Here is a 16,361-nt window from a genome sequence, read left to right as displayed (position 1 = left end):
GCAGAATGGTGGCTGCCAGGGACTGAGGGAAGGCGGGAATGGGACATTACAGAATGTAAGCTTGGGAAGATGAGTGAAGTTTTACAGATGGACAGTGGTGATGATTATACAATAATATGAATGTACTTAACGCTACTGAACTATACACTTAGAAACAAAGAAAATGGTAAATTTTGTTACCTATATTTTACCACAATTAAAACAGAAAAAAAGGCCTCGTGCGGTGGCTGACGCCTGTAATCCTAACACTTTCAGAGGCCGAGGCATGCGGATCACAAGGTCAGGGGTTCAAGACCAGCCTGACCAACATGGTGAAACCCTGTCTCTAATAAAAATACAAAAATTAGCCAGGTGTGGTGGTGCGCACCTATAAGCCCACCCTCTCGGGAGGCTGAGGCAAGAGAATCTCTTGAACCCGGTGGGGGCGCAGTGGTTGCAGTGAGCAGAGATCGTGCCACTGCACTCCAGCCTGGGTGACACAGCGACACTCTGTCTCAAAGAAAAAGAAAACAAAAAAAGGTAAAGAAGATAATACTCAGCTGAGACTGGGCAAAGTGGCTCACGCCTGTAATCCCAACACTTTGGGAGGCCAAGGCAGGCAGATCACCTGAGGTCAGGAGTCCAAGACCACCCTGGCCAACATGGTGAAACCCCATCTCTACTAAAAATCCAAAAATTAGCTGAGCATGGTAATGGGCGCCTGTAATCCCAGTTACTCAGGAGGCTGAGGCAGAACAATCACTTGAATCCGGGAAACGGAGGTTGCAGTGAGCAGAGATCACGCCACTGCACTCCAGCCTGGACGACAGAGTGAGACACCGTCTCCAGAAAAAAAAAAAAAAAACCCTCAGCTGAATTAGGTTCATTTCTGGTAGATCACAGTAAAACCTGTTTTTACTTTCATTATTCCCCAAAAATAGAATTAGTCATTATAAGCATGAATAATCAAGCTCATGACTTATATTTTACATTTGCTTTCCTGGAAATTTGCTCCATAAACACCGTAAAAATCTTTTTAGAGTTAAAATGTCCATCTTCTGGACAGGCATGGTAGCTCACGCCTGTAATCCCAGCAATCTGGGAGGCCGAGGCAGGTGGATCACGAGGTCAGGAGATCTATACTATCCTGGCTAACACGGTGAAACCCCATCTCTACTACAAATACAAAACATTAGCCAGGCGTGGTGGGACGCGCCTGTAGTCCCAGCTGCTTGGGAGGCTGAGCCAGGAGAATCGCTTGAACCCAGGAGGTAGAGGTTGCAGTGAGCCAAGATTGTGCCACTGCACTCCAGCCCGGGTGACAGAGTGAGACGCCGTCTCGGAAAAAAAAAACAAAAAAAACTTCGCGAGGTGCAGTGGCTCGCGCCTGTGATCCCAGCACTTTGGGAGGCCAAGGTGGGCAGATCACCTGAGGTCAAGAGATCGAGACCAGCCTGACCAACATGGAAAACCCTGTCTCTACTAAAAATATAAAATTACCCGGGCATGGTGGCACATGCCTGTAATCCCAGCTACTTGGGAGGCTGAGGCAGGAGAATCGCTTGAACCCAGGAGGCAGAGGTTGTGGTGAGCCGAGATTCCACCACTGCACTCCAGCCAGGGCAACAAGAGCGAAACTCCGTCTCAAAAAAAAAAAAAAAAAGTCCATCTTCTTATCGAGATTAATCAGAAATAAATGTGAAGGGAACAAAAACTTTTCCCAGGTATCTTTTTTTTTTTTTTTTTTGAGACAAGTCTTGCCCTGTCACCCAGGCTGGAGTGTAATGGCGTGATTTTGGCTCACTGCAACCTCCGCCTCCCCAGGTCACACTGTTCTTCTGCCTCAGCCTCCCGAGAAGCTGGGATTATAGGTGCCCGCCACCACGTCCAGCTAATTTTTGTATTTTTAGTAGAGACAGGGTTTCACCATGTTGGCCAGGCTGGTCTCAAACTCCTGACCTTGTGATCCGCCCACCTCAGCCTCCCAAAGTGCTGGGATTACAGGAGCGAGCCACCGCACCCAGCCTCCCCAGGTATCTTATATTACCCTTCATCATTTATCTTTTAAATCTCTATCAGCCTCCAAAACAGGATCAAAAATAAATGTTTCAAACTTTAGCAAAAAGTTCATTCCAACTCCATAAATGAATGCAAGAGCAATATCTAATACATAAAGTTGACCTACCTCAATTTTTTACTTCTAGTTTAAGTATAAAATGGTCCTTCTTGAACTGGGGGTTTTGTGAAATCAGCATATTTCAAAAGTGTTCACAAACCTTTGAGAGCCTTCTGCAATGTCTCCAAACAGCTGACCAAATGTTGATGCCCTCCAGAACTCATCACAACCCTCTTCTCCTGTGTCAAGTGGGAAAACATTTGAGGTGAAAATTAACCAGGCCAACAGTGTTTTAGGTAAACATACACATTATCCTAGTAGTAATATTGCAGGACAGTCTATAGACTCAATATAGTCTATAGATTTTGTAGACTATATAGAGTAACACTGGTCTACAAGTGTTACTCTGTCCATCCATGCAAAGGAAGAAAAATCCTTATATATGAGTGTAGAAAAAGGTATTCCTCAGCCAGGCACGTGGCTCATGCCTGTAATTCTAGCACACTGAGAGGCCAAAGCTGAATAATCACTTGAGTCCAGGAGTTCGAGACCAGCCAAGGCAAGATAGAGAGATCCTGTTTCTATTTAGTCAAAAACAAAAAAGAAAACGTTGTATTTCCACATCTAAAACAAAAAAACCTTTCGAGAAATATTAGGAAGAATCAAAATGTAATACATGAGATCTGCCTCCTGTGGAAGTGACCACATGCTAAGATATAAACAGTTAAATAAGATGGCTCAGGAGATTTGGTAGTGTACAAATTTAACAAGGTGATTTGCATGTAATCTGAGAAACACAACCAAATTTTAAGAAAATGAGATTGACTCTAAAAAACAGAACATATAGGCTGGGCGCGGTGGCTCACACCTGTAATCCCAGCACTTTGGGAGGTCAAGGCGGGTGGATCACGAGGTCAAGAGACTGAGACCATCCTGGCCAAAATGGTGAAACCCCGTCTCTACTAAAAATACAAAAATTATCTGGGCGTGGTGGTGCACGCCTATAGTCCCAGCTACTCAGCAGGCTGAGGCAGGAGAATCGCTTGAACCCAGGAGGTGGAGGTTGCAGTGAGCCGAGATCACACCACTGCACTCCAGCCTGGCGACAGAGAGAGACTCTGTCTCAAAAAAAAAAAAAGAAAAAGAAAAGAAACAGAACATGTAGTCCAGAAAAGGGACTTCCAAAGAACAAAAACTTAGCCTAGTTTGAGGCCGGTTGCAGTGGCTCACGCCTGTAATCCCAGCACTTTGGGAGGCCAAGGCGAGCAGATCATGAGGTCAGGAGTTCGAGACCAGCCTGGCCAACATAGTGAAACCCTATCTCTACTAAAAATACAAAAATTAGCCAGGTGTGGTGGTACGCGCCTGTAGTCCCAGCTACTCAGGAGGCTGAGGCAGGAGAATCGCTTGACCCGGGGATGCAGAGGTTGCAGTGAGCCGAGATCACACCATTGCACTCCAACCCTGGTGACAGAGTGAGACTCCATCTCAAACAAAACAAAACAAACAAACAAACAAACAAAAACTTAGCCTAGTTGTCCTAACCCTATCCAGTGAAGAAGTTTCTCTCTGAAAAACATTCCAGTCCCTAAAAACGTGAACAGTTTTCTGGTATAAGGATAGTTTTCCAGGCTTTTCCATGTTGCAAATAAATCTATCTCACTGCTCTAATTCTCCCTTACAAAACAAAGTAATTTATTAATAATATGAAATCTCTTGATTCTTGACAGGAGAAGAGGTGCTCTGGTCAATGAATACCAGTATTATGAAAACTGGAAAACTAAACGTTTTGTCATAAATTAATAAATGAGCATATAGTATGTCAGTTGTTGAAAACTCTTTTTTTTTTTTTTTGAGATGGAGTCTCGCTCCGATGCCCAGACTGGAGTGCAGTAGCATGATCTTGGCTCACTGCAACCTCCACATCCCGGGTTCAAGCGGTTCTCCTGTCTCAGCCTCCCGAGTAGCTGGGACTACAGGCGCCTGCCACTATGCCCAGCTAATTTTGTCTTTTTAGTAGAGACAGGGTTTTACCTTGTTGGTCAGCCTGGTCTCGAACTCCTGACCTCAGGTGATCGACCCGCCTCAGACTCCCAAAGTGCTGGGATTACAGATGTGAACCACCACGCCCAGCCATGAAAACTCTATAAAACCTTGATGTACCAATAAAATTAGGTTTCTGAATCTGCAAAACTGAGAAGTAGACAAGCAAAGTCATGGTGACCAAACCAAGAGAGTGGTACCCAAAGAGAGGGCCTTATTAGCCACCTGGAATCCTTCTATCTCACAATGTCTCTCTAATGACAGTATCATTTACAGAACATATTTCAAGCTAGAATTTGGTTGCCTTAAGGAATAAAAATGACAACCTGGGCCAGGCACAGGGGCTCACACCCGTAATCATAGCACTTTGGGAGGCTGAGGCAGGTGGATCACAAGGTCAGGAGTTCAAGACCAGCCTGGCTAACATGGTGAAACCCCATCTCTACTAAAAATACAAAAATTAACTGGGCATGGTGGCGGGTGCCTGTAATACCAGCTACTCAGGAGGCTGGGGCAGGAGAATCGCTTGAACCCAGGAGGCGGAGGATGCAGTGAGCCAAGATCCCACCACTGCACTCCAGCCTAGGCGACAGACAGAGATTCCATCTTTAAAAAAAAAAAAAAAAAAAAAAATGAATCCGCCAGGCACGGTGGCTCACACTGTAATCCTAACACTTTGGGAGGCCAAAGTGGGTGGATCACTTGAGCCCACAAGTTTGAGACCAGCCTGAGCCACACAGTAAAAACCTATTTCTGGCTAAGCGCAGTGGCTACGCCTGTAATCCCAGCACTTTGAGAGGCCGAGACGGGTGGATCACGAGGTCAGGAGATCGAGACCATCCTGGCTAACATGGTGAAACCCCGTCTCTACTAAAAATACAAAAAGTTAGCCGGGCATAGTGGCAGGGGCCTGTAGTCCCAGCTACTCGGGAGGCTGAGGCAGGAGAACGGCATGAACCCGGGAGGCAAAGCTTGCAGTGAGCTGAGATCGCACCACTGCACTCCAGCCTGGGTGACAGAGCGACACTCCATCTCAAAAAAAAAAAACAAAAAAACGATTTCTACAAAAAATATAAAAAACTAGCTGGGCAGCCGGGCACAGTGGCTCACGCCTGTAATCCCAGCACTTTGGGAGGCAGATCACGAGGTCAGGAAATGGAGACCATCCTGACCAACATGGTGAAACCCCATCTCTACTAAAATACAAAAAATTAGCCAGGCGTGGTGGCGTGCGCCTGTAGTCCCGGCTACTCGGGAGGCTGAGGCAGGGGAATCTCTTGAACCTAAGAGGCAGAGGTTGCAGTGAGCCGAGATCGCACCATTGCACTCCAGCCTGGCCACAGAGCGAGACTCCATCTCAAAGAAAAAAAAAAAAAAAACTAGCTGGACATGGTTACATGCACCTGTTGTTCCAGATACTAGGAGGCTGAGGTGGGAGAACCACCTGAGCCTGGGAAGTTGAAGCTGCAGTGAGCCATGATCGTGCCACTGCACTTGAGCCTGGATGATAAGACCTGGTCTCAAAGAAAAGAATGAATCACAAATTCTACTAGTACAGGCTGGGCATACCTAATCTGAAAATCAAAAATCTGAAATGCTCCCAAATCCAAAACCTTTTTAGCATTCACAATGATGCCACCAAGGATTTCACACCTGACCTCACATAACAGGGTCATAGTCAAAATGCAGTCAAAACGGCTGGACGCAGTGGCTCACGCCTGTAATCCCAGCACTTTGGGAGGCGAAGGCAGGTGGATCACCTGAGGTCTGGAGGTCAAGACCAGCCTGATCAACATGGAGAAACCCCGTCTCTACTAATAATATAAAAATTAGCCGGGCGTGGTGGCGCATGCCTGTAATCCCAGCTATTCGGGAGGCTGAGGCAGAAGAATCACTTGAACCTGGGAGGCAGAGGTTGCAGTGAGCCGAGATCGGGCTATTACACCCCAGCCTGGGCAACAAGAGTGAAACTCCGTCTCAATAAAAAAAAAAAAAAAAAAACTTAGTTTCACACACAAAAGTATTAAATATATTATTAAATATGTTGTATAAAATTGCCTTCAGGCTATATCTATAAGGTGTTTATGAAACATAAATAAATTATGTGTTTAGACTTGGGTCCCATCCCCAAGATATCTCATTATATATTTGCAAATATTCCAAAATCCAAAACAATCCAAAATCTAAAACACTTCCGGTCCCAAGCATTTCATATAAGGGATATTCAACCTGTAGTATAGATACAATAGACTCCTAAAGTTGAAACCACCATGTATTCAGATGTTTTATGAAGATAGTATGAACACATCTACATGGAGAGCTTAGCGTATTAAGAATAATTATCTAAGCAAAACACTTTACCCACTTCACCACAATCCTTACCATGACTTGACGCACAAGCTTAATGGTTTCACTCCAGGGTCTATTTTGGTTAAATTTTGCATGGAGCCGTTCCAGGAGAGAACTCATCTTACTCAGCTTTTCTGACTCTATGATTTAAATCAGAAAACGTTATCAGTAACTGTTCTATCAAGACCATCCACAGTTTTCCTTGCAAAATAAATTCCCACACTTCATCTCAGTAAGAATTCAGTTAAAATATTTTCCAAAATCATTTTACTTCAAAACATCCAAAGAAGACATTTTTAATGGCAAGATGACACACAAGTTATGGGTCTGATGTAAGGAATACCATACCACTGGACTGTTATCTATCCAAACTTTTTTTTTTTTTTAAAGACTAAGTTTCACTCTTGATGCCCAGGCTGGAGTGTCAAACCCTGTCTCTACCGAAAATACAAAATTAGCCGGGTGTGGTGGTGCATGCCTGTAATCCCAGCTACTTGGGAGGCTAAGGGAGGAGAATTGCTTGAATCCAGGAGGCAGAGGTTGCAGTGAGCCGAGATCACACTATTGCACTCCAGCATGGGCAACAGAGCGAAACTCTGTCTCAAAAAAAAAAAAGAAAGAAAAAAATTAGCCAAGCCTTCTGGCATGTGCCTGTAGTCAGTCCCCAGCTACTCTGGAGGCTGAGGCAGAAGGATGACCTCAGCCTGCGAGGTCGAAGCTTCAGTGATGAGCCTTGATCACACCACTTACTCCATCCTAGGCAACAGAGGGAGACACTGTGTCAAAAAAAAAAAAAAAAAAAAAAGTTATTGAACTGGGCTAGAGAGGAAAATTTTAAAAAAAGAGAAAAAATAAATGAAAATGCTGGCTGGGCGGAGTGGCTCACGCCTGTAATCCCAGCACTTTGGGAGGCCAAGGCGGGTGGATCACCTGAGGTTGGGAATTCGAGACCAGCCTGACCAACACGGAGAAACCCCATCTCTACTAAAAATACAAAATTAGCCGGGCTTGGTGGTACATGCCTATAATCCCAACTACTCGGAAGGCTGAGGCAGGAGAATCACTTGAACCCAGGAGGCGGAGGTTGCAGTGAGCCCAGATTGCGCCACTGCACTCTAGCCTGGGCAACAAGAGCAAAACTCCGTCTCAAAAAAATAAATAAATAAATGAAAATGCTAAAAAGACAGCAATGAACAAACTAGACAAAAACTCCTACTTCATGAAGTTTCCATTTTTACACTTGTTGTCCCCTTGCACCCAAGGAGTACATCTTTCTTTTCTTTTTTTTTTTTTAAGACAGAGTATCACTCTGTAGCCCCAGCTTGAGTGCACTGGCACAATCAAGGCCTATTGCAGCCTCAACCTCCCATGCTCCAGGATCAAGTGATCCTCCCAGCTCAGCCTTCAGAGTAGCTGAGACTATAGCTAATTTTTCCTTGAAACAGGGTCTCGCTCTGTCGCCCAGGTTACAGTGCAGTGGCATGATTCTGGCTCACTGGAGCCTTGACCTACAGGATTCAGGTAATCCTCCCACCTCAGCCTCCCAAGTAGCTGGGACTACTGGCTTGTGCCACCATGCCTAGCTAATTTTTGTATCTGTTGTAGAGACAGGCTTTTGCCAGGTTGTCTAGGCTGGTCTCCAACTTGTGGGCTCAAGTGATTCGCCTGCTTCGGCCTCCCAAGGTGCTGGGATTACAGCCTTGAGCCACTACCTGGAGCCAATTTTTTATTTTATTTATTTTCAATTTTTTTTCTTTCTTTTTTTTTTTTTTTTTGAGACGGAGTTTTGCTCTTGTTGCCCAGACTGGAGTCCAGTGGCACTATCTTGGCTCACTGCAACCTCCACCTCCCGGGTTTGGGTGATTCTCCTGCCTCAGCCTCCCAAGTAGCTGGGATTGCAGGCATGCCACTGTGCCTGGCTAATTTTGTATTTTTAGTAGAGAAAGGGTTTCACCATGTTAGCCAGACTGGTCTTGAACTCCTAACCTCAGGTGATCCGCCCACCTCAGCCTCCCAAAGTGCTGGGATTACAGGGGTGAGCCACCACACCCGGCCTTTTTTTTTTTTTTTTTTTTTTTTGAGACTAAGTTTCACTCTTGTAGCCCAGGTAGGAATGCAATGGCGCAGTCTTGGCTCACCACAACCTCCACCTCCTGGGTTGAAGCAATCCTCCCACCTCAGCCTCCCAGGTAGCTGGGATTACAAGCATTCACCACCACGCCCCGCTAATTTTGTATTTCTAGTAGAGACGGGGTTTCTCCATGTTGGTCAGGCTGGTCTCGATCTCCCAACCTCAGGTGATCCACCCGCCTCAACCTCCCAAAGTGCTGGGATTACAGGCGTGAGCCACAGTGCCCGGCAATTTTTTTATTTTTTTTGTAGAGACAGGGCCTCACTATGTTGCCCAGGCTGGTCGCGAACTCCTGGGCTCCAGGGATCCTCCAGCCGCAGCCTCCCAAAGCGCTGGGATTACAGGTGTGAGTCACTGCTCCCGGCCTCACCTTTCGACCTCTGCTCCAAAACACACTCCTTGTTTTTCTTGAGAAACCTGCTGATAAATATCTGTACTTCGATGCTCCAACATTTTTTGAGCGACTATTACGTGCCAGAAACTATACAAAAATAATCAGGCAAGGACCCTAATCTGCAAAGCTCAGAGGAAACTGGAGAAGATAAACAATAACACAGTTCACTGTATCAACAGAACTATGCCCAAAATGCTAAGGCAGCATCTTAGCCGGAGTGTGGAACTTTAGAAAATCTTAGTAAAGTTCCACAGAAAAGTTGTTTTTCTGCAGTTCGTAGTTCGGTCAATAAAAGAACGAAATTCAGCGCACTTTAAAAATACACAATGGCACAGGATCTGAACACTTGACATTGTAGAGAACTGCTGGCTGCTAATAAATATAAGGACCTAATCATTTCATTGATGCCAAAATAGTCTCCAGTACGTTTACACACAGCCCTAAATTTATTCAGGCGTCTCTTCTGGAACGAGATGTAAGCTGATTTTGTATTCATTTGCCCCGTCTCCCACCACTTTAGGCCAAAAGTGCCCTAGTCGAGCATGAAATCTTCACAGAAGTTGAGAGTCCCCATCGCCCTAAAGTCGAAGCTCTATAATCACCAAGGAGGGTATAGTGACAATCTAAAACTAATACACATTCCCTCTCCTGGACTCTGTGCCCCTAAAGTGGCCCCCATGGGACATCTGCAAGAACCTCCTCTCACAAACTGGCTCCCCCAGTTGTGTCCCGCCCCCTCCTTTCCCCTACAGTCACTTACCCTCGGTTTCCCCCTGAGCTTTCATCCTGAAGGCGAGGAGAAGCTAGATCCGCCACAAAAGGATAAGCCCTTCCCCACCACTAACGGAGGAAACAAGTTGGCTCGGGATCCCGGGACGCAGGGCACCAGCAGTCCCTACTCTTCCCGGGAAGGATCAATCTGAAGTCCCCGGCGGCAAGAAGAGAAGGGTGCTCGAGGCCGCCGCCATCTTCCCCAACGGAACTTCCCAAAATTCGCGAGATAAACCGTGGTCCTGCCAGAGAGAGGAAGAGGACAGGGCATCGAAATCTCGCGAATATTGGTCAATGCGTGGGCCTCGCGAGATTTCTTTCAGCCCGGTCTTCCCTTTGATCTGAGCTGTCTCAGGCCTCGCGCCGCTGGATATTAAACCTGCCGGCCGGTAGCTTTCGGCTCCCCTGCGGAAACCGCCATTTTTTTTTTTTATTTTAGCAGTTAAACAGCTCGCAAATTAAAATCTCCAGATTCCTGTGCTGAAAGACTAGCTTTTCTTTTTTTCTTAATTTTTTTTTTTTTTTTGAGATGGAGTCTTGCTCTTGTCGCCCAGGCTGGAGTGCAATGGCACGATGTCGGCTCACTGCAACCTCCGCCTCCCGGGTTCAAGCGATTCTCCTGCCTCAGCCTCCCGAGTAGCTGGGATTACAGGCACCCGCCACCACGCCCAGCTATTTTTAGTAGAGACGGGGTTTCGCCGTGTTGGCCAGGCTGGTCTCGAACTCCTGACCTCGCTGTCCGCCCGCCTCGGCCTCCCAAAGTGCTGGGATTACAGGCATGAGCCACCACACCCGGCCATGACTAGATTTTCAAAGGCTATTGGTATCAGGAATGTCTTATGAAAGATAAGTTTAACCTGAGATACTAGATGCAATAATTACATCCTAAGAAAGATAGTGGCGCATTGTAACATGACATTCAAAGCGAGCCTATAGCACAGTTAATTCCCCTTTTCTCATTTTTTTAGTTTCAAAACTATTTCTGGCTAGGCGCAGTGGCTCACGCCTGTAATCCCAGCACTTTGGGAGGCCAAGGTAGGTGGATCATCAGGTCAGGAGTTTGAGACCAGCCTGGCTAACATGGTAAAACTCCGTCTCTACGAAAAATACAAAAATTAGCCAGGTATGGTGGTGCGCTCCTGTAATCCCAGCTACTCGGGAGGCTGAGGCAGGAGAATCGCTGGAACCCGTGAAGCGAAAGTTGCAGTGAGCAGAGATCGCGTCACTGCACTCCAACCTGGGTGACAGAGTGAGACTGTCTCAAAAAGAAAAAACTGTATCCTTTACTATCCTCAAACTAAGTGTTCTTCACTTAGTAAGCATCTGTGGAGTCCTAATATGTGTATATTTGGAGCTGCTAATACAAACATGAAAACACGGCTGGTCGCGGAGCTACTCAGGAGGCTGAAGCAGGAGAAGCGCTTGAACCTGGGAGGCAGAGGTTGCAGTGAGCCGAGATCATGCTACTGCACTCCAGCCTGGGTGGCAGAGCAAGACTCTGTCTCAGACAAATAAACAAACATGAAAACACAACCCTAGCCCTTGATAGGCTAATCTTATTTAGAGTTCCGAAAATATGATTGGTCACTATAATCATAGGGGCTCAAAATTTTTTCATTAATTATTATGCCCTAAGTACCAATGCCAGATACCCAACTACACTTTATCATGGAAACTCTATACAAATAAAAAAATAATGTCTGTACTAAGTGTTGCTAGGAAATTTTTAACTTTATAAAGCTTATAAATAAACTTTACTAACTTCTGGTTACAGAATGGAATGAGAAGTTATCATTTGTCATCTGAAAATGCAGATGAAAGACACCATTGGAAAAGTTCTACTCTAGAAGATAAGAGAGCAATGTCCTTTGGGAGGCTGAGGCAGGTACTTGAGATCAGGAGGTCGAGACCAGCCTGGCCAAAATGGTGAAACCCCATCTCTACTAAAAATACAAAAAATTAGCCGGGTGTGGTGACACATGCCTGTAATCCCAGCTACTGGGGAGGCTGAGGCAGGAGAATCGCTTCAATCCGGGAAGTGGAGGTTGCAGTGAGCCAAGATCGTGTCATCGCACTCCAGTCTGGGCAATAAGAGCAAGACGGAGTCTGAAAAAAAAAAGAAAGCCATGTCATTAAACAAGAAAAGTATTCAAGGTACATATAGGAACAGTATATATAGGAAAATGGGTACAATGGGCAAATTGTAAGTGACTAAGCTTTGAAGGAGGCGCCAAAGGACTCTTTTTTTTTTTTTTTTTTTTTTTTTTTGAGACAGTGTCTCGCTCTGTCGCCGAGGCTGGAGTGCAGTGGCACAATCTCGGCTCACTGCAACCCCCGCCTCCTGGGTTCAAGTAATTCTCCTGCCTCAGCCTCCCAAGTAGCTGGGACTACAGGTGTATGCCACTCCACCCAGCTAATTTTTTTGTATTTTAGTAGAGACAGAGTTTCACTATGTTGCCCAGGCTGGTCTCGAACTTGAGCTCAGGCAATTCACCCACGTTGGCCTCCCAAAGTGTTAGGATTACAGGCATGAGCCACTGTGCCCAGCCCAGAGGACTCTAAACCTAAAATCTAAACTAACAAATTGGTTTGTTGGGGAAAAAGAGCTATTGAAACTTTAGTTAAATATTTCTTCTTGTGTACAGCCTAAATGGAAACTTTCTGACTTGTTTTAGTAGATTTGCAGGCTAAGTATTGCCATCACCTTACTGATCACTTGGGGTTCACAGAGTTGCCCTGACTCTCTGCCCTTGAAGGTTATGCAAATAAAGCAAATGGAGCAGTCCTGGAATTTCTGAGTTCAAAGTTTTTCTGTATAATGAAGCAACCCTTATTTTACAAAAGCACTATTCTCACCAGTTATTGGATCAATACCTGCAGTTTACAGTAGATATTGTATTTTAAAATTTAGATACAGCCTGAGATTTTCTGCTGCAGAATTTTATTCACCAAAAAGAGGAATACCATGTTAGGGAGATTATCTAAAAGAAAGAGAGAGAGAGAAAGAAAGGAAAAGAAGGAAGGAAGGGAGGGAGGGAGGAAGGAAGGAAGGGTAGTTCAATACAAAGTACTGGTTTAGTATGTAGAAGTGAGGTGTCCCGGCTCCAGGCACTTTCTACACTTAAGTGTCAACATGGTCCAATCTAACTCCTTCTCAGTCTCAGTTTAACCTATATTAGATGTCGATAATAAGTGGCTCACGCCTATAATCCCAGCCCTTTGGGAGGCTGAGGTGGGTGGATCACTTAAGGTCAGGAGTTTGAGAACAGCCTAGCCAACATGGCCAAAGTCTGTCTCTACTAATAATACAAAATACAAAATAATACAAAAAAATTAGCCGGGCATGGTGGCGCATGCCTGTAATCCCAGCTATTTGGGAGGCTGAAGCAGGAGAATTGCTTGAACCTGGGAGGTGGAGGTTGCAGTGAGCCGAGATCCTGCCAGTGCACTCCAGCCTAGGCCACATATTGAAACTGTTCTCAATAAGCATAATAATAATAATAGGCCTGGTGCGGTGTGGTGGCTCATGCCTGTAATCGTGCCACTGCACTCCAGCCTGGGCGACAGAGGGAGACTTAGTCTCAAAAAAAAAATAAAAATAGTAATAAAAATAACATAATTTCATTAATTTATTTATTCAATTGAAATTTATTGACGGGATTAAAAGAGTTCCGTGAAAAATTTTAAAGTGCTATAGAAATTCAAGATATTATAAGTTCAAAGTTTCAGGGATAAAGCTTCATTCATTCATTAGTTACTGGTCTCTAATTGGCTTCAAGAGGCAGTAACAGATAATTTTGAAAGGTTCAGCCAGGTGCAGTGGCTCACGCCTGTAATACAAACACTTTGGGAGGCCGAGGCGAGCAGATCACGAGGTCAGGAGATCAAGACCATCCTGGCCAACACAGTGAAACCCGGTCTCTACTACAAATACAAAAAATTAGCCGGGCACGGTGGCAGGCACCCGTAATCCCAGCCATTTGGGAGGCTGAGGTAGGAGAATGGTGTGAATCTGGGAGGCGGAGCTTGCAGTGAGCCGAGATCGAGGCGAAGCTTGCAGTGAGCCGAGATCGCACCACTGCACTCCAACCTAGGTGACAGAGTGAGACTCCGTCTCAAAAAAAGAAAAAAAGTTTCTGCTGGTGTTTAATCTGGATAACCAATTTAATTCTTCCAGATTTTGACACATCACCGATGCCTTCTGTCGTCTTCACTTTTCCATTCTACTGTGGGTACATCGTGAATTAAAAACTTGATCTCAGCCAGGCACAGTAGTGGCTTGCACCTGTAATCCCAGCACTTTGTGAGGCCGAGGCGGGGGGTGATCACAAGGTCAGGAGTTCAAGACCAGCCTGGCCAAGACGGTGAAACCACGTCTCTATTAAAAATTTTTTTAAAAATCATCTGAACATGGTGGCAGGCGCCTGTAATCCCAGCTACTCAGAAGGCTGAGGCAGAGAATTGCTTGAACCTGGGAGGCGGAGGTTGCAGTGAGCCGAGATGAAGCCATTGCACTCCAGCCTAGGCAACAGAGGGAGACTCCATCCCAAAAAAAAGGCCAGGCGTGGTGGCTCACACCTGTAATCCCAGCCCTTTGGGAGGCCAAGGCGGGTGGATCATGAGGTCAGGAGTTCAAGACCAGCCTGAGCAACATGGTGAAACCCCGTCTCTACTAAACATACAAAAATTAGCCAGGCATGGTGGCATGCGCCTGTAATCTCAGCTACTAAGGAGGCTGAGGCAGGAGGATCGCTTGAACCAGAGAGGCAGAGGTTGCAGTGAGCCGAGATAGTGCCACTGCACTCCAGCCTGGCAACAGAGCGAGACTCCATCTCAAAAAAAGAAATTAAAAATAAAAACCTGATCTCATTTAAAAGACAGAAAAATCAGGGTGAATTTTATTGAACTCATGACAACAAACCCATGCCAACACTTACTATGGCTGACTGGTCACTACATTTAATCAGCCCAGGAAGTCTCATGCCATCTGTCATCATGTAAAACATTCAAGGCCAGACACAGTGGCCCATGCCTGTATTCCGAGCATCTTGGGAGGCCAGGTGGGAGGATCCCTTGAGCCGAGGACTTCAAGAGCGGCCTGGGCAACATAGGAAGACCCCGTCTTTACAAAAAATAAAAAAAAAAAATTAGCCAGGCTCTGTGGCTTACACCTGTAATCCCAGCCAGGAGAGGCTGAGGCTGGAGGATTGCTTGAGCTCAGGAAGTGAAGATGGCAGTGTGTCAGCCGGACACAGTGGTTCACACCTGTAATCCCAGCCCTTTGGGAGGCCAAGGTGGGTGGATCACCTGAGGTCAGGAGTTCGAGACCAGCCTAGCCACATGGCGAAACCCCATCTCTACTAAAAATACAAAAATGAGCCGGGCATGGTGGCAGGCGCCTGTAATCCCAGCTACTCAGGAGGCTGAGGCAGGAGAATCACTTGAACCCAGGAGGTGGAGCTTGCAGTGAGCCGAGATCGTGCCATTGCACTCCAGCCTGGGGGACAAGAGCGAGACTTCATCTCAAAAAAAAAAAAAAAACTGCAGTGTGTCATGGTCATACCACTGTACTCCAGCCTGGGCAACAGAGCAAGACCTTGTCTCAAGAAAATAAATCCAGGGTGTCCTGGCAACACTGTACTCCAGCCTGGGCAGCACAGCAAGACCTTGTCTCAAGAAAATATATCCAGGGTGTCCTATCCTCCTATAGCGGTGAATAAGGAGTGTTCACAACTGAGTTCCAGTACTTGTGTTTTTCTTTTCTTTTCTTTTTTTTTTTTTTTTTTTTTTGGAGACAGTTTCACTCTTGTTGCCCAGGCTGAGTGCAATGGCACCATCTCATCTCACCGCAACCTCCACCTCCCGGGTTCAAGCAATTCTCCTGCCTCAGCCTCCCGAGTAGCTGGGATTACAGGCATGTGCCACCACGCTGGGCTAATTTTTGTATTTTTAGTAGAGACGGGGTTTCTTCTTGTTGGTCAGGCTGGTCTTGAACTCCTGACCTCAGGTGATCTGCTTGCCTCGGCCTCCCAAAGTACTGGGATTACAGGCGTGAGCCTCCATGCCTGGCCCGTGTTTTTCTTTTTTCTTTTCTTTTTTGAGGCAGGTTCTTGTTCTGTTACCCAGGCTGGAGTGCAGTGGCATGATCATGGCTCATTGCAGCCTTGACCTCCTGGGCTCAAGTGATCCTCCCGTCTCAGCCTCAGAGTAGCTGGGACTATAGGCAAGCAACACCATGCCTGGTTAATTTCTTGTTTTTGTTTGTTTGTTTTTTGTAGGGACGGAGTCTCGCTCTGTCGCCCAGGCTGGAGTGCAGTGGCGTGATCTTGGCTCACTGCAAGCTCTGCCTCCCGGGTTCAAGCAATTCTCCTGCCTCAGCCTCCCGAATAGCTGAGAATACAGGCCCACACCGCCACGCCTGGCTAATTTTTTTTTTTTTTTTTCGAGACAGAGTTTCTCTTTTGTTGCACAGGCTGGAGTGTGATGGCCCAATCTCGGCTCACTGCAACCTCCGCCTCCTGGGTTCAAGCGATTCTCCTGCCTCAGCCTCCCGAGTAGCTGGGATTACAAGCATGGGC

General features: G+C 46.1%; 1 protein-coding gene across 9 annotated transcripts in view; it reads right to left on the bottom strand.

The window, feature by feature from the left end:
- Positions 1 to 10,021, bottom strand: part of MED1 (mediator complex subunit 1) — a 46,898-nt gene extending 36,877 nt beyond the window's left edge. For 3 of the 9 annotated variants that reach the window (XM_063798605.1, XM_063798603.1, XM_063798608.1), the window contains exons 1-3: positions 9,773 to 10,007; positions 6,521 to 6,627; positions 2,256 to 2,334 (exon numbers count right to left, since the gene is read on the bottom strand). Coding sequence is in view for 1 of the 9 variants with exons in the window: in XM_001172406.8 (XP_001172406.1) it covers positions 2,256 to 2,334; positions 6,521 to 6,627; positions 9,773 to 9,797 (211 nt within the window). In the remaining 8 variants the exon portion in view is untranslated. Of the gene's footprint in view, positions 1 to 2,164; positions 2,335 to 6,520; positions 6,628 to 9,772 lie in introns of all 9 variants that reach the window. The other 6 variants (XM_001172406.8, XM_063798606.1, XM_063798607.1 and 3 more) reach the window with 6 other exon arrangements.
- Between the last annotated feature and the right edge of the window lie 6,340 nt (positions 10,022 to 16,361).

The sequence above is a fragment of the Pan troglodytes genome, chromosome 19 (assembly GCF_028858775.2).
Source record: "Pan troglodytes isolate AG18354 chromosome 19, NHGRI_mPanTro3-v2.0_pri, whole genome shotgun sequence".
Classification (NCBI taxonomy): domain Eukaryota; kingdom Metazoa; phylum Chordata; class Mammalia; order Primates; family Hominidae; genus Pan; species Pan troglodytes.
This window is presented reverse-complemented; position numbering and strand designations above follow the sequence as displayed.